General features: G+C 48.9%; 1 protein-coding gene across 2 annotated transcripts in view; it reads right to left on the bottom strand.

The window, feature by feature from the left end:
* The window catches only part of LOC127578848 (RNA-binding protein 38-like), a 44,124-nt gene that overhangs the window by 12,460 nt on the left and 4,903 nt on the right, over positions 1-26,761 (bottom strand). For both annotated transcript variants that reach the window (XM_052031368.1, XM_052031367.1), the window contains exons 2-3: positions 25,918-26,041; positions 24,224-24,278 (exon numbers count right to left, since the gene is read on the bottom strand). In XM_052031368.1, coding sequence (XP_051887328.1) covers positions 24,224-24,278; positions 25,918-26,041 — 179 coding nt within the window. The remainder of the gene's footprint in view (positions 1-24,223; positions 24,279-25,917; positions 26,042-26,761) is intronic.

Below are 26,761 nucleotides of genomic sequence, written 5' to 3'. Positions count from 1 at the left end.
TCAGGCTTCTGTACCTCCTGCCCGATGGGAGCTGGGAGAAGATTGGTGCTAACGCTACCAATGTATAGAACTGATAACACTACGAATGTATAGATTGCATAACAGAATGAATGTAAGCAGAGTCATGCACTGTTTTTTTGTACGTTTTATGAATAAAGTTTACTTTTGGCAGTAGCTCTGAGCGAGATTCTTGTGTACAATGCTGGCTGTGCAGGAGAGCTGGCGGAAAGGTACATGGCAACGCAAGACCACGTGGTAGGAGGTAAAATGGTCCCCAAACCTGCAGCACAACAGAGTGACAAGTCATGTTTAGTCGAACAGGAATAAGTGCGGAGGGAATCACTCCCTCACAGAGACATCCATTACAGCCAGGGCAAACACAACGGGCAGATGATTATTTTCAACCTGCATAAAAAAATCAGATGAGCAACTGTAGTCTGGATGTGTGTGTTTCAAGGATAGTTTCTTTGAACAGCATATTCTGGATCCAACCAGAGCACAGATTTTACCAGACCTGGTACTGTGTGGTGGGTGGGATTAATCAATTACCTCATCATGAACGCTCCCCTAGACAACAGCAATCATAATACAATGAATTTTACAATCCATTTCATGGAGAGAAGGGCTGTCACTTTAAACTTAAATTAGCACAAATACGAGAATGAAAGCAGAGCTGGAGAAGAACACAAGAAACAGGAGTAGGAGAAGTCGTTCAATAAGATCCAATCTTGGCCTCAACACCAGCTTCCTGCTCTCCCTCCAGACCCCTTAACTCCCTTGTAGTTCAAATGTCCATCAATCTCCAGCTTGCACATATTCAATGACTCCACCTCCACAGCTCTCTGGGGCACTGCTTTCCAAAGGGTCACAACCCTCTGAGAAGAAATTCCTCCTCATCTCCATCTTAAATGCACAACCCCTTATTCTGAAACTATGCTTCTGCCCCAAATTCTAGGTACCTTCTTAGGAGAAATAACCTCTCAGCAGCCACCCTGTCAATCCCCCTCAGAATGGTAAGTTTCAATAAGGTCACCTCTCATTCTTCTAAATTCCAATGAGCAGAGTCCAAACTATTTGATCTCTCTTCATACAGCAACCTCTCCATCCCAGGAACCAACCTGATGAACCTTCTTCACACTGCCTCCAATGCAAGTACAGTATATCCTTCCTTAAATACAGAGACCAAAGCTCCAGGTGCATGCTCACCAGTACCCTGTAATATTGCATCAAAACTTCCCTACTTTTATTGGTATTGGTTTATTACTGTCACTTGTACAGCACCAGTGACCCAGGTTCAATTCCGGCCACAGTCTGTAAGGCGTTTGTACGTTCTCCCCGTGTGTCTGCGTGGGTTTCCTCCGGGTGCTCCGGTTTCCTCCCACATTCCAAAGACGTACAGGTTAGGAAGTTGTGGGCATGCTATGTTGGCACCAGAAGCATGGCGACACTTGCGAGCTGCCCCCAGAACACTCTACGCAGAAAGATGCTTTTCACTGTGTGTTTCGATGTACATGTGACTAATAAAGATCTTATCTTAACTTGTCATACTCCATACCCATTCAATAAAGACTACCATTCCATTAGCTTTCCTCATTACTTGCTGTACCAGTGTGCTAATTTACTTCATGCACTGGTAATCCCATAGTACATTCTGTAGTCTTGCTCAGAATAATTAATAGTTTGTCATTTCATTCTTTCTTCCAAAGTAGATAAGCTCACATTTTCCCACATTATACTCCACCAGCTAATGTCTTGCCCACTTACTTAAGGAACAGGTCGATCGAGATTCAGTGGCAGAGATCGAAAGGGATCTTTCAGAATACACAAACAGATACATTCTACGAGAAGGAAAACATCCAAGGGGAGGATCTGCCATTTATGGCCACTAAAAAAAAATTAAAGATAGTATTGAACTTAAAGGCATATAATGACAAAGACAGATTGTACAGAATATATAAAAACAGCAATGAATGACTAAATGATTAAAAAAAGGAAGAACAAGAAAGAGCTAACTTGAAATATTAAAGCAGATAGAGAGAGTTTCAATGGATATTTAGAGAAGAGTTGTTCCTATGGAAAGTGAGTTTGGAGAATTAACAATGAAAAACAGGGAGATGGCATATAAATGGGTCTTCACAGGGAGATGGCAGATAATACACCAGTCTTCACCACAGAAGATGCAAGTGACATCCCAGAAGTAGGTGTACATTGGGAACTGAAAGGGAGGGAGGAACTCGGGAAAATTACAATCACCAGGGCAGTGGTACCCAGCAAGTTACTGCAGTAGCAGACTGATGGGTCTCTGGGTCCTAATGGACTTCATCATGGAAGAAGTGGCTGGTGAGATTGTTGATGTGTTGGTTTTATTTTTTTTCCCCCCAAAATTCCCTGGATTCAGGAAACATTCCATTGGCAAAAGCAATTCTTTTATTCAAAAATAGAGGGAGTCAGAAAGCAGGTAAAAGACAGGCCAGTTAGCTTAACGTGTGTCATTGGGATAATGTTATGAGCTATTTATAAAGATGTTATAGCAGATCACTTAGCAAAGTCCAAGCTAATTAGCAAAGTCAACACGGATTTCTGAGAGGTAAATCAGGTGTGGTAAATTTATTGAAGTTCTTTGAAGAGAGTAACAAGTGCTGTGGATAAAAGGGAACAAACGGGTGTATTGTACACAGATTGCCAGAAGGCGGTTGCTCAGGTGCTACATCAGATCTTGAAGATCAATATGTTACCTCCTGCACCATGAAGGGGATGGGAGGTTGGGGGGCTAGCAGGAAACAGAGTGGGCCTTTCTCAGGTGGGCAAAATGGGATCAATTGCACATCACGGGGATTGGTACTGGGGCCTCAGCCTGTTATAATCAATACAAACGACATGGTTGAGAGTAACACAAAGAAAGAGAGGAAAACAAGTTATAAAGAGGGAAAAAGGAGGTTACAAAAGGGATGTGGACAGGTTAAACAAATGAGTAATTGTCTGGCAAATGGTGTACAATGTGGGAAAATGGGAAGTTACCTATTTTGGCAGTGAAATATATAAAAGAAGTATATCGTATCTAAGTGATGAGAGACAGCAGAACTACGAGGAAAAGGGATCTGGAGGTCTGGGTGCATGATTCACAAAAGGAGAGTACACAAGTAATTCGGAAAGCTAGGAGCGTGTTGTTCATTGAATACAAGATCAGGAGGTTGCACTTCAATATGGAGAGCATCAGTAAGACCATATCTGTGTACGGTACTGGTCTCCTTATGCAAGGATATAAATGCATTGGAAACAGTTCAGAAAAGGATTGGAGTGACGGGTTGCTTTCTGAGGAAGGACTGGAAGGCTGGGCTTGTATCCACTGGGGATTCGAAGAGCAAGAGGGCATTTAATTGAAGCAAACAAGATCCTGAGGAGCCTTGACAGGGCGAATGTGGACAGGGTGCTGTTTCCTCTTGTTGGAGAGTTAGAACTAGTGGTTGTTATTTAAAAATAAGGGGCTGTCCGCTGAAGACAGAGATGAGGAGAATATGTTTCTCTCGGAGGGTTGTAAGTCTTTAGAACTCTTTCTCAAAGGACAGTGGAAGCAGAATATTTGACTATTTTTTAGGGCAAAGGTAGATCATTCTTCATGAGCAATAGGGGTGCAAAAATTACTGGGAATAGGCCGGAATGCGGAGCCGCAATTGCAGTCAATGATTTTGTTAAATGGTGGAGCACGTTTGAAGAGCCTTCTCTTGCTCCCAGTTCATATGCTTTTAAAAAGTAATTAAACATTAGTATCATGGTGGCTGCTTGGTGCCTGGTCCTGGAGGGAAATGGTCAGTGACTGACCCAATCTCCTGACACCCTCTGCAACTTCACACAAACGTGGACCCCCAACCAACCCCTTCCCACACATTCAGGGCTGCCTTGCTGCCAGAGAGCCGAGCAGCTTCGGTGCACAACTGGCAGGATAAAGGGGGTGCAGAATCCCCCCGGGACACCACACCAGAGCCGGGACCAGGTAACTGCAAGTCCCTTCACACCTGGGAAACTGGCAGCGGTTGTGAACACAAACCCGACACCACATCTGCCTGGGGAACGTGGATGGAAGGGAAGGGGTGTGGATTGGAGAGCTGCCTATACCAACAACGAAGAGGAAGAACTTGCCACAGTGGGAAGCCCCATATTCTCCCTCCCCCATTCGACCCGCTCACTCTCACGGCAAAACAGGCTCGTTTAATTTTTCAGCCAGATGGTACTTCTCTATGGTGGTTTTGTGACAGTGTAAAAAGTTACCCCACATAGGGACTTTACGGAAGTTAAATTTTGGCACAAGTGTCTAAACCACCAAGTGTCCCGGCTAACTGAGTATTCATTGTGATCAGATTATATCATCTTCTGTAGCAAATTCAGTAGGAACATCAGAAATAGAAGCAGGAGGAGGACATCTGTCCTTTCGTGCCTTTTCTGCCGTTCGATGGCTTACTTTACCGCAGACCCACCTCCCTGCACTATCCTGCACACTTCAACATACAAACCCAATTGGTCTCTTGCCAAATACACTCAGTGACTGAAGCATGACAGCTCTGAAGGGCAGAGAGTCACAAACGTTCACTGCCCTCAGGTGAAGACACTCTTCCATCCCCATTCTGCGAAGCCTTAAACCATCAGGTTTAAAAAGCCCACCTTGCCAGGTTTAAAAACACCTGGACCATCATTTAAAATAAGTCAAGGTATCTTTATTAGTCACATGTACATCGAAACACACAGTGAAATACATGTTTTTGCGTAGTAATTTGGGGGGGGCAGCCCGCAAGTGTCGCCACGCTTCCGGCGCCAACATAGCATGCCCACAACTTCCTAACCCCTACGTCTTTGGAATGTGGGAGGAAACCGGAGCACCCGGAGGAAACCCACGCAGACACGGGGAGAACGTACAAACTCCTTATAGACAGTGGCCGGATTTGAACCTGGGTCACTGGCGCTGTAAAGCGTTATGCTAACCGCTACACTACCGTGCCTGCCCCATAGTTGCCCATAATCTGTGCACAGCTGGGTGTAAAACAGCCTGCTCTGTGACAATTAACAGAGAGAGAACCACAGGGGCTCGTTCATCTACATGCAGCCATTTCCATTTTCCTTCCCTTAAATCGCCCTCGCTGGTAAAAACAAGGTCAGCAAGCACAACAGATCGCACATTATCTCCGTTCCCCTCCGTTTACAAGAGTAAACTGGTTATAGCTGCTCTTCAACACAAAACATAACAGTTCCCACTTCCTGGCTGGAGTAAACCCCAGCACAAGCCCAGGCGATTATTTTGCTCAGTTATAGAACTCGTTGCCAACCAATGAATCACAGTCAGATATGTCCAGTTTAAAGTCAGGTCTCTCTGGCAGCTTCTGTTACAGCATCAGCAGTACTGGATGCTGGCGAGGCCTGTGGGATAGCTGCCACTCCAGGCTCACAAGCAGCAGCAAAGTCCTCTGTGTATCGGCCTCAGTGGCAGAACAACTGCGGGTGGTGTTGGAACTTGAGAGGGTGAGAGGTGGGATGTGTGAGGGTGAGAGGTGGGCATCACTATGTCTGTACTTCACTTGTACTAGAATAGGACAAATGTCCTTATGCTTAACAACCCACAGGTGCTTTAGATGTCTGAAATCCCAGATCAATATCCTCTCCCCAGGACAGAACATCCGGACATTATTTCTCTCTTGCTCATGTTGGATGGGGTGGGGGGGGGGGGTCCCTCATCTGAAACGTTAACCATTTCTCTCTCCACAGATGCTACCTGACCTGCTGAGTCTTCTTGTTCTTGTATCATGTTGGCTGAGTTTTTCTTATCCTACTCATCTGAGTCCCACCACCTTACCATTAACGACACATCACACAGACTAAACAGCTTACTGGTAACTGCTGCTAGTAAGCCATTTCAACTTATCCTATCACAGACATTCCCTTTGTTCTATATATTCCTCCCCCACCTTCTCTCCTACTGGAAACGCACTGGCTTCCCTCTTTTTCCCAGTTCTGACAAAGGGCCACAGACCCAAAACATTGACTGTTTCCTTTCCCACAGATGCCGCCTCATTTGCTGAGTGTTTACAGCACTTTCTGTTTTAATGTCAGGTTTCCAGCATCTGTAGTGATTTGATTTCCCATTTTGCAAGCTTCACTCCGATTCCATCTCACCGCAATATAGATTGGACTTTCTCCAGGGGGATCAGTTGCTCTGTTATTGAAGGTGCTGGAACCAGGATGTTATCAATGAAACATACAATGCAGCCCAACTCCATCACAACCTTCCTGTGACTACAGCCCTTTGTGATAAGCTTTATCTCAAAGACCCATAGACAAACCGATCTCATAGTACATCACTTAGGAACACAACACAATCACAGGTGTGACAGATACTTCACTGCAATGATGGTGTCAGTAAGGGCTGCTCTGCCCTCTCAGTAATTATGAAGGAATCCGAAACATGCTGTAGTGAGAACGGGATAGCGCTTGATCTACTCACGACTCACTGAAACTCTGTCAGTGCAAGACAAATCCACCAATTCCTTTAGTCCAACCAGACCGTTAATACGCCCAAAATAGTGAGGAATACATGGTGCCTTTTCACTCATTTGTCACTGATCACCATTCAGAATATTTCACATAAAAATCAAAGTCTTCATTTTACCCCTCAGCTGTGGTACCAGCCCAGTTGTTGGCATTTTATTGCTCTGCAGATCTTTTTTTATTTAAACGGAATGTTTGATTGCAAAAACAACACGTTGCGGGTAACTTGGGTTACTTGTTGTACAGGACGTTCACTGTACCCCGATGGGGTCAGTTATACCTTGTCACCGCTGTAACAAACATCACAAGAACAGAACAACAAGTACTTGTTCCTCTGTGTGCAGGCAGATAAACCCCTCTCCCCCTGCTGGTAAGCCAGCATTATGGCAACCCATGACAGACAAACTTAACCTGTCACACAACCCGATGCACCACTGTCGGGTTTAAAACATCTGCATGGGCAGGTTTAGAAATGGCTCCGCAGTCAGGTTTAAAACATACGCAAAACCTGGTTAAAAACGTCCACTCAGTTGGTCTTAAAGAAACCTTGAACTATTAGGTTTACAAAGCACACAGTCATCTTTGAAACACATTCAAACCGCCAGCTTAATGCCTGTCCTGTAGGTTTAAAGCTGTCTTGTATAATCACTAGTATTCTCATATTCAAAAGCCAGCATTCAAGGCATACTCCCACATTAAAACTGACGGTGCTCTCAAAAGTACCATGCATTGACAGCCTCAAGGAGAGAGAGGGTCAGACCACCTCTCCATGACATTCAGTGACATTATTCTCGCCAAGACCCCCGTCATCAACCTCCAGAGCATCACCGTTTACTATGGCCGGAACAACAGGTCAGGAGCTGGTGTCCTGTGCAAGTGACTCACTCCTGACACCACAAATCCTTTCCACTATTTACAAGACACAAGTCAGGAGTGTGAAGGAACACTCTCCGCTGGTGCGAATGAGCGTGGCTCAACAATATCCAGAACAGAGGCCTTTACCACTCATTCTGACCACTGCCAGCACACTGTTAGGTTTGAGAGGCCTGTACCGTCAGGTTTAAACACTCCTGCATGGTCAAGTTTAAAACACCGATGCACTGCGCAGAACAATAATCCCATAATAGGGCTTCTATCACAATCAGATTACATCAGACAGCGATTAAATTTCCATCCTTATTGAAACTTATTTACACCTCACTACTATCTCCTGGGTTCATACGGTTCCGCAAATGTGTCTGCAAGCTCCCTGCAAATGGAACAACGTGCCTTTGACGAGGGACATGAAGCTTGGGATTGTTCAACGTTTCCTCACGGAAAATGGAGTCATTGTTGAGACAGGTCGTGATTCAAACAAGAACAGGATTTCGCAGACAATTAAGTCTTCTTCGACTCAGTGAAGAAGGCACCGAATGCGGGTTAGGCCAACGTGGTATCAGTGCCGGGGTTTACTGCTGTTCAACAAGCCAAGTTTTCTTCTTCCATCCTCTGGGAAGCGAGGGAGATTTTAGTGCCTCAAACACACAGCTGACTCCGCTTAAAAACTGGTAACTGGATGCAAGAGGCGAAGTCCAGTGCATAAAATTCAGCCGCACAAGTCGTGATGTTAATGAGCACAGAAGCAGGCCTTTCGGCCCATCAAGTCCATGCCAGCCATTGTGCACCCTTTTGCACTAATCCCATTTTATTCTCCCAACGTTCCCATGAACTGGCCACAGATTTTACTGTTCACCTGCATACTGGAGGCACCTTCTGGTGGCCATTTACCATTGAGGGTTGAGGCAATAAGCCACATCTGATTCTATTTCCACCAGTGCTCTGGACAAGCAGGAGAAAAACTGTAAGCCAGTCAATGAAGCAAACAAACCCAGAGACATCAATAAGCAATAATCTATATAAAAGGACCGGACTTCTCCTACTGGGTGGCACAGAGACGCAGCAGGCAGAGCCGCTGCCTCACAGCTCCAGCGACCCAGGTTTGATCCTGACCTCGGGTGCTGTCTGTGTGGAGTTTGCACCTTCTCCCTGTGACTGCCTGGGTTTCCTCGGCCTGCTCTGGTTTTCCCCCCATGTCCTAGAGCGCAAGTTGGTACGTTGATTGGCTGCCATAATTTACTCCCAGTGCAAGGGAGTTGTAGGAGAATCAGGGGGTGTTGATTGTCCTGTGAGAGAGAACAGGTGACAGGGAAATTGGAGGACTGATGGATTGCTCCCAGAGCTGGTATAGGCTTAATGGGCCAAATGGCCTCCATTTCTGTCATAAGGGTAGATGCATATGAGTAATTGTCACTTGCATTATTGGCGTTCTTGCATTATCCATTCCCTGGGTAATTAGAACACCATTATCCCACACACCGGCTCCTCAATGAATCTTACCCGTGAATAAAAACTATCGAACTGATGTACTAGAAGAGTGCAGGGTGTCAGGGTGCGGACATTCTGAAGTGAGGCAGAACCCCACAAACTAGGGGAGTGGCTGTCCCCTCACCTCCGCCCCTCCGTCCCCCACTCCCTCACCCCTCTGGATGAAGGCTCCCACTGTAAACCCTGCCTCATTTTCCCTCTCTTGATTTCACCAGGTGGGTTGGGATCAGGTTTAGGCTCTGCAGAGCAGGGGGTTGGGCTCACTGAGGACACCAGGTACACATTCAGCCCCTCACTCCCACCTATCCCAAAGCTGGCTTCCACTGAACCACACACTCTAGTCACTTTGGAATGGCGTTGTTCCTGTGATGTCTCAAGCCTATCCATTGTAACTGTGGTTTATAACCTCGAACTGCTTGCTGAGGCACCCAGAAAACTGGGAGTATTGATAAAACTCACCCTTGAGGAGACAGGAAAGCAAGGGTGGGGCTGAGGCATGCTGTCTGATGATGGCATGAACCATACGTAGCCTGGGATAAACCAGTGGCTGATTCTAAGAGACAGGAGAGGGATCAGGTTGAGCGGCGCAGCGGGTAAAGCCACTGCCTCGCGGCTCCAGCAACCCCCGGGTTCGATTCCGACCTTGGGTGCTGTCTGCCCGGAGTTTGCACCTTGCTGCTGTGAAAACCTGCATGCTCCGGTCTCCCCTCCCACATCCCAGTCAGTAGGTTAATTGGCCGCTGTGAATTGCCCCTAGTGGGCAGGTGAGAGGTGGGATTGGGGGTGGGGGGAGGAGTTGAGGAGAACGTAGGCAGAATAAAAAGTGACAAGTGTAAATAGGTGGTTGATGGTCACATGAACTCAATGGGCTGTAAGACACCGTTTCTGCACTGTTGGACATGGGAAATATGACCTCTTCAAACGATAACTAAATTATGAATAAATGCCCTGACAATACGAGTGACTGCACCATACAGGCCCTGAGCAGGGGCCTTCAGATCCACAGACTCTGTACAGGCACAAGGAAGGTCAGACTGACCTTTAGTGGAGAGTCAGGAAGGCGCTGCTAATCCACTTGAGAAGGGACCGGATGGCGTTGACAGGGAATAAACAACAGATGTCCGAGAGAACAGACCGGGTGGGGAAAGGGGATGGTGAAGGAAGGTTGGGGGGGGGGGGGGGGGGGGGGTGTGGGTGGTGGTGGTGGTGGGGTGGAGGGAGAGGAAGATTTTGGGAGGGAAGGTGGTGGTGGTGTCATGGGGGGTGGGGGGAAAGAAGGGAGAGTGAGGGGGCCTGGGGAAGGGAGAGTGAAATGGCGTGGAGATGGTGACAGGTAGAGTTACCCATCCACAGACACTGGGATGTACTCTGTGGGATATAACGGAGGAAAGCAGGGAGCCCCTGCAGAACTTAACTCCCTAATGGTCATCAGAGGACTACGTGCCTAGGCCTACACAGCACATCTATGGGCTGCTTTGTGTTGTAGGAAACACCCCCCTGAATGTTAAACACGTGCGTGTGAGATTCACATATCCGTCCCTCCAGAGACACGGTTGTTGGTTTAGGAGCCGGAGGGGTACGACCAATGCCCACGAGCCCACTGCGATGGGGCTGGACCCCTCCCCAAGTGAAGGGGTGAGTCTGGGTGTGGCGGGGTGTCCTGGCTTGGGGGACCACGCCCCACCTAGTCTTCTGCACCCCATAGGCCCCCCCTGAGCTGGGGGAAGTCACAGAGCCACCAATGACACAGTGGGACCCGGCACTGTCCCCACCGACTTCCATTGGACGCAAGGGCCTGGGATGGGTGAGGTCTCCTGACCCAGCAGACGGCAGTCACAGGAACATTCGGACACCGAAGGTGACCAGTCCAAAGTTGGGAAAGCTCAGCACAAGTGGGAGGGGGCAGAGACAGAGACTGAACACGGTGAGGTTGACGGGAAGGGTTCAACAGTGAGGGAGGGGGAGTTGAACACAAAGGGGTTAGTGGGGTGGGAGGGGGATTGAACGGTGAAGGGAGTGCCCCCGCCCTGTGTTCAGAGATGGTGAGCAGTAGGGGTGGATGGACCACAGGGGAGGGGGAGGGGGATGGGTTTGGCCACACTGAGGGGGGTCTGGGCAGTGTGAGGGGTGGGGGGGGGGGGTGGGGGAAATCCCGGGCAGTGTGAGAGTGAGGAGTGGGGAGGGAAGGAGACCAGCCTGGGAGGACGGAGTACAGGGACCCCCTCCCCCACTGTTCTCTGAAGTAGGTGCCCCAGGTCAGTTTCCCTTCATCCCACAGGGCACCAGAGACGGTGGATCGATACCTGGTCCGCAAGGACTTGGATCCAGGTTCTGACGTGAAGTTGGAAGCCTTCACCACACCGAGGTTCAGGAGTGTGGACATCCCGACTGAAGCATAGCTGACACTTCACGAGCTCAGACACGTGCCCAGCAGCCTGACACACAAAGTGGTCTTATCTACTAGTGACAACTGACCCTGCCAGGCCCGACCCCAGAATGATCATTCTGGCACTTGGGAGCAAATGGTCCCACAATAGTCAGGCATTAACAGGTCACCTCCCGGTTCACCAGATGGAAAACCATCCTTCCATCAGGGACACTATAGACAGCAGTCAGACACAGCAGCCAGAACATGATAAACCACAAAGGACAAAGTTCAGATAACCAGCCTTTCCAGTTTGTGACAACTGGCCAGTTTCAATCCAAGGTCAACCACATTACCTCAGTTTTTCTCTCTCCACAGCTGCTGCCTGATCCACTGTGTATTTCCAGCAATCCCCTTATATTTCAGATTACCAGTAAGCTACCTTGTCGTGGCCCTTGCACCTTATTGTCTGCCTGCACTGCACTTTTTCTGTAACTGTAACACTATATTCTGCATTCTGCTATCGCTTTTTGCTACCTTCCTGGACTATGGAGTGATCTATCTGGATGGCAAACAAAAGCTTTTCACTTTATCTTGGTACATGTGACAATAATAAACCAATTCCAATGCCATGTTCTCACACTTCTACACTCTGTCTTCACTCACCTCCTTCTATTTACACTTCTCTAGAGAGATCGGCTGTGATTAACAAGCACTGATTTCCAAGTTTTACAACAAAGGCAACAGTATCACTGGGACCACCTTAGTCTCCACCCCTCCCTGCAACTTAAAACACACTCATGTCTCCACTCTTCCAATTCTGATGAAAGGTCTTCGATCTGAAACACGTCTTCCTCCACAGATGCTGCCTGACCTGCTGAGCGTTTCCAGCATTTTCTGTTTTTATTTCATGACGGATCACCACTGCCCAGTATGGGTTCCCACATTCCCGAACATCTAACCTCATGCCCAGCATCCACAGACACCAGCAGACCAAGCACCGCAGACACCTAGTCAGGGAAAAGATCGCGGGCAGGCCATCCATCACAATCTGACATGAAAAGCTCTCAAAAAAATGTTCAGCTGGTGGAAGCGGCTGATGACCAATAACTCAGTCATTCACATCAGGACCCTGAGGGGTTAACTGGGGTAATTCTGTATGAGCAGTTGTGTAAAGGGAATCTGTTTCTCTCACCTACTTCAACTTCACAGGAGCTAGTAAGAAGTTTAAACAGATTCATGATCAATGCTTTACGTTGACTTCAGGAAGAGGGGTAGGTGCGGTGCACATGCTCCCGCTTACATCAACAGTGCTGAAGTCGAGAGGGTTGAGAGCTTCAAATTCCTAGGAGTGAACATCACCAGTAGCCTGTCCTGGTCCAACCACGTAGACTCCACGGCCAAGAAAGCTCACCAGTGCCCCTACTTCCTCAGGAGGCTAAACAACTTTGGCATGTCACCGATGAACCTCACCGATTTTTAATCGATGCACCACAGAAATCATCCTATCCGGATGCATCACGGTTTGGTCTGGCAACTGCTCTGCCTGGGACTGCAAGAAACTGCGGAGAGTTGTGGACACAGCTCAGCACATCACAGAAACCAGCCTCCCCTCCATGGACTCTGTTTACACTTCTCGCTGCCTCAGTAAAGCAGCCAACATAAACAAAGACCCCACCCACCCCGGACATTCTCTCTTCTCCCCTCTCCCATCGGAAAGAAGATACAAAAGCCTGAAAGCACGTACCACCAGGCTCAAGGACAGCTTCTACCCTGCTGTTATAAGACTACTGAATGGCCCCTAGTGCGATAAGATGGACTCTTGACCTCACAATCTACCTCATTATGGCCTTGAACCTTATTGTCGGCCTGCACTGCACTTTCTCTGTAACCATGACTTTATTCTGCATTCTGTTGTTGTTTTCCCTTGTACTACCTCAATGCACTGATGTGATGAAATGATCTGTATGGATGGCATGCAAAACAGAGTTTTTCACTGTACCTCGGTACATGTGACAATAATAAACCAAGTTAATTTATGTTATGGAATGAATGGAAGTTGCTCTGCAGTATCTAGTTATCAGCTACAAACTGTGCACATTCACATGAACGGGTAATGCAAGGAGAGTAGAGACATCCTTTCACAGAAAGCAGCTTCCGATGCAGAGACGGAGGAGATGCCACTGAAGGTCAGAGGCAGCTCTAGGTATCAGAACCTTGCTGCACTCAACAGGGAGACTGTGAGGTGAATCCTGGACCCATTCCCCCCACAGTGTGCGCCCCATCCCACCGACCCATACCCCCCCCCCCCACAGTGCGCGCCCCGTCCCACCGACCCATACCCACCCTCCCACAGCGCGCACCCCGTCCCACAGACCGATTCCCCCCACAGTACGCACCCCATCCCACAGACCCATCCCCCCCCCACATTGTATCCACATCTTTGCCCAGAGTCCACATTACGTTAACATATCCTCTACCCCCCACATATCCCTCTGTCAATGACACCGTTGGGGTGATTACGTGCCAGGCACACCGAAAACTAACAGAAACAACAGGAGCGAGACCAGACCCCTCGAGCGGATCTGTACTCAGTAAGATCACAGCCAGGCTCTCCCCAACAGCTCACAGTGCTTGTGAGATGATTCTCTCCCTCCTGGGTGCTCGTCTACCCTTGCTCAGATCTTGGGGAACGTTTCGTTTCCCCATACTTCTGCCCCAGGGAGATGAGGATGGTCCCGGTGAAGCCGGGCAGGCAACAACCACGGAGCCGTCCCATTCAGCGGGTGCCAGTGGTAGATGACAGCCAGGGGGACGAGCTAGGAGGGATCCCACTCAAGACCTTCCTCACTTCTGAACCAACTGGAACTAAAACCAATGTCGATGCACCATAGAAAGCATCCTATCCAGATGCATCACGGCTTGGTACGGCAACTGCTCTGTGCCCATGACCGCAAGAAACAACACAGAGTTGTGCTGCGCTGTGTCCACATCATGGAAACCAGCCTCCCCTCCAAGGACTCTGTCTACACTTCCTGCTGCCTTGGTAAAGCAGCCAGCATAATCAAAGACCTCACCTACCCCGGACATTCTCTCTTCTCCCCCCTCCCATCAGACAGAAGATACAAAAGCCTGAAAGCACGTACCACCAGGCCCAAGGACAGCTTCTATCCCGCTGTTATAAGACTATTGAACAGTTCCCTCGTACGATAAGATGGACTCCTGACCTCAAAATCTACCTCGTTGTGATCTTGCACCTTATTGTCTGCCTGCACTGCACTTTCTTTGTAGTTGTTACACGTTATTCTGCATTCTGTTATTGTTTTACCCTGTACTACCTCAATGCACTGTGTAATGAATTGATCTGTATGAACGGTATGCAGGACAAGTTTTTCACTGTACCTCGGTACAAGTGACAATAATAAACCAATTCCAATGGCAGCAGAGAGTTCAGCTACACTGTGGAGAAGCGAACCACTGTCCTTAACCTGGTCTGTAAACACTTATATCTCTCCTCAACAAGGTCCAGCAACCACCTTGGACAAGTGGAGACACAGGGGACTGCAGACGCTGGAATCTGGAGCAAAAAACAATCCGTTGGAGGAACTCAGTGGGTCGAGCAGTAATCTGTGGGAGGAAAGGAATTGTTGACGTTTCGGGTCAAAACCCTGCATCAAGGCCAATTCCTTTCCTCCCACAGATGCTGCTCGACCCACTGAGTTCCTCCGGCAGATTGTTTGTCACTCTGGATTAGTACTTGAAGAATCTACAAAGTTATGGGGAAGGAGGGAGGGGCTGAGTAAAGGGCCAGCAGTGGTATGGTGGAGTGAATGGCCCACTCCCCTGCTGGATTAGAGACAGGCAGTAAACACTGCCCGTGCCAGCAACACCTGTTATCTCCTGGATAACTTTTTTAAGAACTTATCTAGTTTGAAAGACGTGATCCTCCCCGAGCTGAAACAAAGACACCCACACACAGCACCGGATGAATCCCTGGTTACAAAAGCACAGCAGCTTTAAACAGCACAGACACCCACCCCATAATAGTCTTGGTTTGCCCAGAGTTTCCCCTTGTACTCAGCATGCAGAACTGAGGGAAGGGGGTGGGGGTCAAGGGAGAGAGCAAGAGAAAGAGAGCGAGAGAAACAGAGAGCGAGAGAGCAAAACAGAGGAGATGAGGAAGGAGAGAAGGATATCGGAAGCTTTCAGCATGCAGGTGGAGAAGGGAGTTGCTGGGTGAGATCTTCACGTGTTTTGATCTGAACTCAGGAATGCAGGGCACCAAGGGATGAGTCGCAACAGCCCGGACCTCCCGGTGGCCGCCCATTTCAATCCCACATCCCACTCCCATACTGACGTGTCTATCCACGGACTCCTCTACTGCCAGGTTGAGGCCAGGCGCAGGTTGGAGGAACAACACCTCATATTCCGCCTTGGGAGTCTCCAACCTGACAGCCTCAACATCGATCTCTCTAACTTCTGGTAACCCCACCCCTTCTTTTTCTCCCCCCCCCCCCCCCACTCTTTTGTCTTCCCTTATTCCTGTGGCTCCCTTCTCCCACCTTGATGACCTGCCCATCTCGTCTCCTCCCCTATCCTTTATTCCATGGTCCACTGCCCTCTCCTACTGGATTCCTCCTTCTTCAGCCCTCGGCCTCTTCTACCTCCCACCTCTCAGCTTATTACATCTTCTCCCCCTCCCACTACCTTCCCCCCTCACCTGATCTCACCTCTCCCCTGCCTGTGTGTGCTCCTCCCCCCACCTTCTCATTCTGGCTTCTGCCCTCTTCCTTTCCAGTCCTGATGAAGGGTCTCGGCCCGAAACGTCGACTGTTTATTTTCCCTCCACGGATGCTGCCTGACCTGCTGGGTTCCTCCAGCGCTTTTTGTGTTGCTGAAGGGATGAGGAAGGTTGTCCAGTTCACCAGCTATCCACAGACTTGGTGGTAAAATCCTGATCAAAAGCACTCTGAACGTGCAGAGACCATAAACATCTGGCCAGGAGCCTTCCTCAGCCTAGGCAGTGTCACATCCATCCTTCACCCCCACCCCCCCAAAAAAAAAACAGCTGGATTAGAGAGCCTTAAGCAACATTCAGAGCCAACAGCCCCTTGTAGTCAGGCTCTGACCCCTAATAGAGACCCACCAATACCTCAGATGCATCTTTGTGGTTGATTTCAGAATGGTGGCTGGTCAAGGCTGGGGGAACAAAGAGTGGCAGAGAATCTGAGCGACTCCGGCCTCGAACTTCACCCTGGTCAGGTGCATAAACACACTGCAGATCCCCGTGTCCTCTGCGCCTCAACTGAGTTCAAACTGAAGTCAGTGCAGCTGAATTTCTGGGCCAGAGGTCACTGCGTTCATCTTGCTGCCTTTCATGCCACTACATGCGATTCAGCGTTTAGCCAGGATTCAGCACTCCCACACTGCAACCAGGCCTCAAGGCCCAGAACTTTCCGGATATTAAAGAAAACAAAACGTCCGAGGTAAGCGCAGGAAAGTGGGGCCGAGGTAAAGGGTGAGCTCAGTGAGGGGAGAGCAGGTCGAGGGGCCAAATGGCCTTCTTTTGCTTCTGTTTCTTGGGGCTTGTGCTTAAGGACCCTAGAGGTCAAATGGCAACAAAATGCAGATGCTGGAGATCTGAAATAAAACGGAAACTGCTGCAAATACTCAGCAGGTCAGGCAGCAGCGGAGAAGGGAGAGGACGAATCACCACTTCAGGTCAATGAACTCTCCTTGGATTCTGATCAAAGGTAGTTAGTCTGAAATGTTAACTGCTTCTACATCTACAGGTGCTGTCTTACCTTTCTACTTCTCCCTCCCCAGATGGGTAATATGCATAAAGTCATTAAATAAAAGGCCAGCAAAAGTTTGCACCATTTATTTATTTTTGTAACGTATAGTAATTTTTGCCTTGCACTGTACTGCTGCCACAAAACAACAAATTTCACGACGTGTCAGTGATCAATTTACCTTGTAAATAGGAGCACCGCATACAAGATTTAAAAAGCAACAATAAATTTAGGCTATAGTACTGTCTTACACCATTCTGCAGGGATAGTGTAGCTACAGAGTGTGCACAATGTAATGTACAGTGTACAAGTGCAGCCAGGAATTGAACCTTGCGAGGCGAGACAAGATAATGTGACTATTATTTGCACTCATCATCAGCAGAGAGAGCACTGAGGAGATTTAATTGGAGTTTCCTTCCTTTGAATTACTTAGTACTGTAGTGTGCACAAATAGATTAGTTGGCCTGTGTGGAATCAGTGACAAAGAAACAATTTAAAATTATGACACTATACAATGCATCAGTTGCACAGAGAGCACTTGAGACAAACTATCCAACCCCAAAAAAGGACAAACAATCAAACAAAAAGGAAGATACAGTGAAGTTAGAAGAGAATGTGGTTAGTTTTGGATTGTCTGGCACAGACATAGTGGACCGAATGGCCTCCTTTTTGTAAAAATGTAATCAGAGGAACCCCGACTTCAGGAGCCACTTAAAGTCAGCTAGCATAGAATTCATTTTAAAAAGGTGGACCCAGGTTCCAAAGCAACTCGCTGTTGTCATGGAAGCTGCAAGCACAAGACGGAGCTGGGCTGAATGAACTCAATCTTTGACTGGTGTTGGAAGAGAATACGGTCCAGTCCACCAAAACATTTGTACAGGAATACTGCAGTAACATCTGCCCGACTACTGCTCCACAATACACAAGCCCATCACTGGGAATTAAAGCAGGAAATATTCAGCAAGCCAGGCAGCATCTGTTGGACAGCGTGAAATAGGGCAGGTCCACAATTGGAAGCAGGAAAGGTTTGAAATTTGCCACGGTAGAAATGCTTGCAGGATTACCACCTTAATGACTCCGAGGGAAACGGATCTCAGGTGCAGAGCACAGCACTCCAATTCCTCAAGTTAACACACATGACAGAGGATTCATTTTTAACGATTATAACCAGTAAGTATATGGGCGGGGCAAGGTCGGGAGGGGTGGAGGGAAATGAGGAGGAAGGAAGAACAAAAGGGAAGGTTTGTGTTACGCACAAGTGATTCAACTGACAATAGCAATGATGGTGCTGCTTAAAGTGGGGTGAAAACGGATCAAGAGATAAAGACCCCCCACCCCGTCTTGCAGCATCATGCATTTTGTCACTTAACGTCACCCGTCGCCTCCCTCCGAAGCCTTGCTCCACTTCTCAGGGCACTTCCCTCTCGCCCCCATCCCCTTTTCCCGGTTCTGAGGAGAGACTATTGACCCGAAACGTTGACTCAAGTGTCTCTCTCCACAGCTGCAACCTGACCTGCTGAGTATCCTCCCCCCCCCCGCCCCCCCACAGTGTTACCCGTCACAGGACAAACATATTCAAAAATGAAAACCAGACAAATGCAGATTTCAACCCGAGCATCAGTGAAACTCAACCCTCACCTCACTACATTTAATACTTCTGTGATTGGAGGCTTGCCAGCTCATTTCCATGGCAACGGTGGCTTTGACTGCAATAGCACAGTGCAAAGCTACTTCCTGTACCTTTGGGTGTGTTACAAAATGTGAAGGAACAGTGAGACGGTACTAGGAGCACATATAAAGCCAATGTTGTTTGCGACTGGTGCAATCCTTCACTCTGAGCGTGAAGCACTTACTCGCACTCCCTTCACTTTATCTCCGTCCCTCCCTGCAAACTTCTCTCCCATTTCAGCTCTAACATGGCTTCCCACCAAAGTTTACTACAAACCCAGTGGGCCACAAAGGTTCCCAGCATCACATTCCTTCCCATAAAGAACTCTATTCCTGTCTCCTACTTCCCTAGCGATGTACCTTTTCCATGTTAGAACCTCACACGTTGCTCTCCTCACCCACCCCACATCAACCAAGTACTCTCCCCCCCCACAAGCAATAGCCACCAGCACTCAACTGCCAAATCCACTCCATTCCCTTGTCTTCACTCCACTCAACGATGACAAAATCTCTGGGTCCTCGTCTTCCATCACACCAACCTCCCCTTCACTGGATCCCCTGCTAAATTGCAAGTCAAGGTCACAGGGGAGAGAAAGGCCCTAAAAAGTTTCTCTGCAACACAATCCTGCCCCACCAACATCTCCCAGCCTTTATCAGGAATGGTTCTGCCCTTGTTTCCATCCGCTCCTTCTCCAACAACCTTTGACCTCTTCCGACCGGGTGAGGCAAAATTCGTCCACTCGCTTTTCCCCCGACCAACAGCCTTCACACAAGGAGACTGATTTATGTCAAAACTTGTTCATTTCACACAGGGGTTCTCCCCTACACCGAGAAAATGGATGCCAGACATGTAATGTCTGCCCACACTCCCAATACTGAAAATATGGCAAACGATAAACAGAAATATTATTTGAGCACATTAAGAAATATTAAGCAAGCTTCCACCATTCAGGAAGTAGGCACTATCTATAGTCTGGAGGCACTAACAAATAAAGTGCACTGCTCAGCTCCCTGAGAATACCAACCAACGGCTTCAATCCGGCCTGGGATGAAATAAAAAGCAGAGACACAAAGAGGCAGAATTATACCCCTATGGCATGTTTCAGGAGCTTACAATGTCCAAAGCAATGAGGTGCTTTAATTGAAGTTACTGCAGCAATGTAGGAAACACATCTGCCAATCCTGAGCAAATGAGGATTCCACAAAAAGAAATGTGCCAAGTTCCGGATGTTTTAGCAATATGTAAATGCTGTCCAGGTCACTGGGAAGAAAGGCCCAAAAGTTCTTCAAAGTAGTCCCAGGCAGAGGCTCAGTTTAACTCCTTGCCTGGAGAGCAGTAGCTCACGGTGCAGCATTCCCACATTGATAAGGTGGTTGGTCAGTCTTTTTCCCAGGGAATCAAAACCTTGAGGGCATAGATTTAAGGCGAGAGCGGAAAGATTTAAAGACAACCTGAGGGACCACTTCTTTACACAGATGGTGGTGTGTAGATGGAATGAGCTGCCAGAAAAAGTGGAAGGGGCAGATGCAATAACAACATCTAAAGGACATTTGGACAGGTACATGGATAGGAAAGGTTGAGAGGGATATGGGCCAAACGTGGGCAAATGGGACTAGCTCAGGTAGGTATGGTCAGTATGGACAAGTTGGGCCAAAAGGCCTGTTTATGACTCTCTGACCAACGTGCTGGAGGACCATTCTTTGATGTTGAACTGACCCAGAAGTCGGGATGATTTCATGGCCATGGGCAGGCTACAAAGTCAACAGGGAACGGCAGGGTGGGGGATCCAGGAGAACTGTTGTGCAACTGGAAGATGTCTGGATGTCAAAAGTGCCATTGGCCAAAATCCAACCAATATTACGACCCTTTAAGGTATATGTAATCTAATAAATCCTGTTGATGCCACAAAGTACTTCAGGGTCAACAAATTACTTCTAAATCCCTTGTCCCAGAGAGACAAATCAGCAATCTCTTTTGTTTTTAAAAGAACCAGCGTTTATTGCCCATCTGCATTTGTACTTGAGAAGTTGGCGCTGAGCTAGCTCTTCGCACTAATGCAGTCTTTGCATGACGGTGCTCCCACAGTGCAGCTGAGGAGGGAGTTGCAGGATTCAGACCCAGCATTGATGGAGGGCTGGCAATACATGTCCAAATCAAAATGGTGTGCGGCTTGGGAGGGACCTGGTGCTGGTGATGCTCCAAAGTACCTGCTGCTCTTGTCCTTGGTGGCAGAACTCACAGGTTTGGGAGATGCTGTCAGAGTAGCCTGGATGAGTAGCTGCAGTGCACTGTGTAGATGCTGCATACTGCATCCTGTGCACCAGCAGTGGGGGGAAATGAGCGTGTAGGATGTTGGACGAGTGCCAATCAAAAGGCGTATCAATGAACAGGTTGTTGGTTCGTAAATGGCACTTAATAACCCTGTTAGTGACACCTTCCTTCACTTCCCTGGAGATTGAGAGTAGTCACATTGGGCAGAAAGTAACCGAATTCAAATGTGAGCAGTTAACACTTCGGATCTTGACCCGAACCGTCGACTGCCCATTTCCCTCCACAGATGCTGCCTGACCCACTGAGTTCCTCCTGTACCTTGTTTGTTGCTCCAGATTCCAGCATCTGTGTCTCTGAATTCAACATGTCCTGATTTTTGTGAATTAGCATACCAGGTAACTGTACAGGTATAACTTGGCTAGATCTGGAGTGAAAGTCTTCAGACCACCACGTTACTGAACTCATAGTATATTGCTAAAATGATTGCAAGCTTCCAACACTAGCCAACGAGATCTAGAATTAATGAAGAAATATTAGCAAAGGATTACCTCAACCAACATGCACACGCCTGTCCTCCGCGAAGACACAGCTTCAGTTTACTTCCTTCTCTGTTAAAGAAACTAGAGTGTGTAACCTCATCAGCTTACTCACATCTCCAGGGCAGGTGCATAGACATCACCAGCATTTAAAGGCCACCTCACCAAACCTCAAGCCCTCTAGTTTCTTGGTTTGGTCATCTTTGGCTTTCAGTGAGGTTACATTATGTCAGAACATAAATAGGAGCTCAAGGTTGGTTACCTGGGTCGGTTTGCATACCCAACATGCTTCTGACTGCCAATCCGTCTGCTCCTACTCCAGGATTAGCAATTCTAAAGCCACGATCCAAAATCCTACCCGGACAGATAATGAAACGGCACAAACACGCACATATCCGATCCACCGCATTCCTTGGGGCAATGGAATTAGCTGCCCTCTTCTCAGCCTGACCCCTGCCACACACACTGACTCCAGAGATGGTGATTAAGTCCAGCTATGGCCTTATCTCAAGATCATATTAAACAAAAAATAGGCTAAATTATCAGTGGAACATCATGTAGGAAAATACCACACAGGAAGAGTCTGAGGTATCCCAGTGATGAGAGAATTTGCAAATCTCAGGTAGAGGAGTCGGATGAAGACAGCCCACCCTTTGCTCCTCCAATGGCAGTGATCCATTACCTCATCAGCCTCTGTCACTCTGGCTCAAACTCTGTCCAGGACAGGGTGAGAATGGTCTGAAGGTTCAGACTCATTCTGTTTTTACAGCAGCCAAACTTCACCTCCAGTCAACAGCAAAACCTCTGGAACAAAACCTGGACGTGCTTGGCACAGTACAACTCCAGCTTAGTAAGTAATAGCACTCTGAAGGCAAGGTAAGTTACAGGAACCTCGAGCTGGCACACAGGGGAACAACGTACACCTTAAGGTTGGGTTTAAGAAACTAGATTCGCTACACAGGTTGATAAGGTGATAAAGAAAGTGTGTGGCATGCTTGCCTTTATCAGTCGAGGCACTGAGTTCAAGACCCAGGAAGTTATATTGCAGCCTTATAAAACTCTGGTAAGGCCACATCTGGGGTATTGCATTCAATTCTGGTTGCCCCATTATAGGAAGGACATGGAGGCTTTGGAGAGGGTGCAGAAGAGCTTTACCAGGATGCTGCCTGGATTAGAAGGCATGTGCTACAAGGAGAGGTTGGACAAGCTTGGGTTGTTTTCTCTGGAGTGGCAGAGGCTGAGGGGAGACCTGATAGAGGTTTATAAGATTATGAGAGGCATAGGTAGAGTAGATGGCGGGTATCTTTTTCCCCCAGGGTCAAAATGTCTAATACTAGACGGCATGCATTTAAGGTGGGGGCGGGGAGTTTAAAGGAGATGTGCGGGGCAGGTTCTATGTTCTAGATGACAAACCAAAACCCACTATGCATGGAGGAAAGAATCACAATTGGTGGCATTGAACTTTTATTTCAAAAGCCTGTGGATTGAAGGAAGAGGGAAAGATGACCTATTTAATTAATATACTGCCAAGCGAATTCAGGCCATTTTAGTACACCTTAGCTCACTGACACCAATCCTTGATCTGGTTCTTAAAGGCACAGCTTTGAGTGGGAGCAGGAAGAAGTCTGGGACCTTCCTGATCAGAGCAGCTCAGGACCTCAGTGTGTTAATCTGCAGAAGCTTCCCGACCTGCTCTGCAGCAGCCAGACTGATAGAGAGCTATGGATTCAAAGCTTTCGAGAAAGAGCACAACATGAAAGGAAGGGAGGATTGATTAGACAAACACACAAGAAACTCCCTGGCAAAGCCTCACTGAATTCAGCCCGTACATTCCTTCCAGCCAGGAATCTAATGCGATGTGAAAGATTCAGTTCAGTGTGAACTCATCCAAACAACACTCAAAACAAGTGATTATCCAGGGAATGGGAATTCAGCTCACTGTACTCAGGCCTGGAAATTCTTTATCAGCTATGAGGTTGAGTGCAAGATCCAATCTCAGCAACCCCATCCCACAAGGCCAAGGCACAAGACAGGTCTTACAGGTAAAAACATAGGCAAAGATCTTTCCTCTAGCTGCAATACTGGGAGCCAACAGAGTTCTTAAAGAGGACCTACTTGTCCATCAACAGAGACTCCCCAGCCACAGACCAGGTAAGGCTGTGTGTGCGAGTGAGAGTGAGACAGCCCTTGTTCACAAGCCCCGGACATAAATCACACATCACCGTGCGCTGTCACTGCGTGGGCCCGTGGCCCCGACCAGCATATTCATTGGAGGTTCCAGACTCTCCAACTGTGCGAACCACAGACAGAAAACCCAACTGTACCCAGAGCTGGGTCTCACACATGTACTGTACCCAGGAAGACAGGGAATGGGAGGGGAGCAACTGAACGTTCCAACTGCAAGATGAAGAGAGTTTTGCCACAAGAGCGCCATGGGTTATGGAGTTACCCACCCACAGCCCATCTGATTGGCAGCCGGCCCTTTCTGTGCTCTGGGGATGGACGGTTTCAGCACATCTCCTCATCCAGAGACCCCTGGCTCTGCTCAGCAAGACCACACTTCACACTCATTGGCAGGGGCTCAGTTGGCAGCATACTCATTTCTAAGTTCAAAGGTCGCGGGACGGAAAGGCAGTATATAAACGCAAGACTTCAGTACAAGGGGTCCTTTACAAAGCAAACACTCTTCTCTTACCCAATGGGACGCTGGATCAGAGCTGGGTGAATCTGCTGGACTCCCAGCGCAAACCCTGGAAGGAAAACAGATTAAGAGGAAGTAAATCGGGTGCAGGGAGGAAGAGGCGGGGCTCCGAGGCAAACATGGTCAACGCCTGGGCTAAGGCTCGGCCTCCTCACCTTCTATCCCATGCTGGGCCACCTTCCTCATCTGGTTGGCTGTAAGGGTGAGGGGTGCAAGGCCACAGTGCGGCCCCCTCCAAGCACAGCCCACCCCGGAGTCAGTGCTGGCTTCCTGTCGGACATCTGCGGCCAGGAGAGGGTGTTGTGCCAGCCCAGGCAGTTGCTCACCTGATCCTCACTGCCGTCTCGGGCAGTGCCCCCGGAGCAAGGGTGGTGCTTCTCCTCTGGTTCCAAGGTGGGAGCCCTGGGCTCTTCCACAGACAGGGCAGGATGTGCCTGAGGGCTGGGGAGTTTGTGAGGGGTGGCGCTGCTTTCACGGGGTTCCTGTGCGCTCCTGGGATATGGCCTCGTGGTGCCCAATCCCACCCCGAAGGCTCCTTCCCCCACCCGGGGTGGTGCCCTCCCCAGCCGGTCGGACACTCGAGGCGGCTGGTCACCGCCACTGTCTCTCAAGCCCGGGAGGTGGCAGTGCCACACAGGAGGGGACTGCCAGCAGTGGGCATGGTGCCAGACAGATGGCCAACCCCCAATCATTGGCACCCACACACGCTCTGCTGCAGATCAGCGGGTCAATTGTCGACATTTCGGGTCAAAACCCTGAGTCGGGACTGAGAGTGGAGATGGGAGATGGCCGGTATCAAGAAGAGAGGGGCGAGACAGGGTCCAGGGGTGGTCGGTGGCCTGAGGGGAGGTGAGGGATGCAGGGCAGGTGGAGCCAGGTAGGGGAGGAGGAGGGGATGGACTTGGGAGACAAGAGGCAGGTGGAGGCAGACATAAAGAGGGAGATGGAGCTAGGAGGGTGAAGGTGGGAGGCGGATAGGAGGGAGATAGGCAGGAACAACGCAAGGGGTGACCAGAGCTGGAATCTGTGAAGCAAGGAAGGAGATAGTGGGAATCATTAGGGGAGAGGTGAAGGGAAGCTGGAACCAGAACCAGGTGGGGTGGGGAGAGACAGTGGGTGGGCGAAATGTGCGGGTAGTAGGTGAGAAGGGGAAGGGGGACCAAAATGGGTGTTGAGGGCGGTGGTGTCTGGGTTAATGGGAAGGGGACAAAAGTAGGGAGATTGGAGATGGATCGGAAGGGGAGAGCGGTTGGGGAACCGGAGGTGAGGGTTCCCCTCTTACGCCCAGGACCAGGGTCAGTGATCAGGCCAGAACTCCTTTACCTCGCTCCAGCTGTGTCACTGGGTTGTGGTGCTCCATGTTCCTTCAACCAGGGAAGTCCGTTGAGTTAATCCAACTGGAGCACTGGGGCATGACAACTAGAGGAGAAACTAACCGATTCTGATCAAATTCCACGGAAGATACGGACACGGGATTGGTCAGGAGCAAGTTAGAATCCCCTGCGTAAAGAGGGGAGTGGGCCTGACGCAGGCGTTAGGGACCCATGTCACAGAGAGGATACAAGGTCCAGGTGGTCAGTGTGTGGCCTGGCTCCTCCAAGAACAACACAGTTGACAGGGGAACACACTTCCAAGTAGGTCAGCAGAGTAAGAGCAGCACTAACCCTGTAAGGAGACAGGACACTCACCCGTTTGAATGGCTCTTGGCTTTGCCCCCAGGTAGGCCAGGTTGACATTGGCTTTTCTGCCGTCGATGATGGGATTGGGATCTTTACATGCCCGGTCTGCGGAGATCCTGTCTGCCATGGTGACCTACCACAGATGGAGAAATCAGTGAGGCACAGCTCCCTGAGTGGATCAGCTAGGTCGTGGGGTATGCAGAAGGGAAAGGCCTAACCCGGGTTAACTGCCCGAATCCCAGCTCGGGAACCAGGGGCAACTGTGCTACACCCGGACCCCGGGCTGGAGAGGCACAAATCGGACAGATACTTTTGCCGATACTGGCCCACCCAACCAGAGTGCTCATTGGCCAGGGGTTCAGGGAGACCCCACACTTGAGCTGGGGTTGGGGTGGGGCTAAAATTAATCCAAACAGTCAAAGGGAGCCCCAAATTATATGCGGCTTTTCCCATCCTCAGAGCCCCAAAGCAGCAGCGGCCATGTTGTGCACAGCAGTATACCACAGACATAAATAGAGGATTGGTTACAAGGGCAACACACACAAAATGTAGGAGGAACTCAGCAGGTCAGGCAGCATCTATGGAGGGAAACGGACAGTCCACGTTTCAGGTCGAGACTGATGAAGGGTCTCGGCCTGAAACGTCGACTGTTCATTTCCCTCCACAGATGCTGCCTGACCCGCTGAGTTCCTCCTACATTTTGTGTGTGTTGCTTCAGATTCCAGAATTGTGCTGTAGGTTTTCTATGTTTCTATCTGCAGAATCTCTTGTGTCATTGGTTTCAAGGGTACAAATTGGAGGTTTTGAATTGTATTGGTTACTGTTATTGGCAAGTATTGGCTAGGACATCCTC

Source organism: Pristis pectinata, chromosome 16, assembly GCF_009764475.1.
Source record: "Pristis pectinata isolate sPriPec2 chromosome 16, sPriPec2.1.pri, whole genome shotgun sequence".
NCBI classification, from domain to species: domain Eukaryota; kingdom Metazoa; phylum Chordata; class Chondrichthyes; order Rhinopristiformes; family Pristidae; genus Pristis; species Pristis pectinata.
This window is presented reverse-complemented; position numbering and strand designations above follow the sequence as displayed.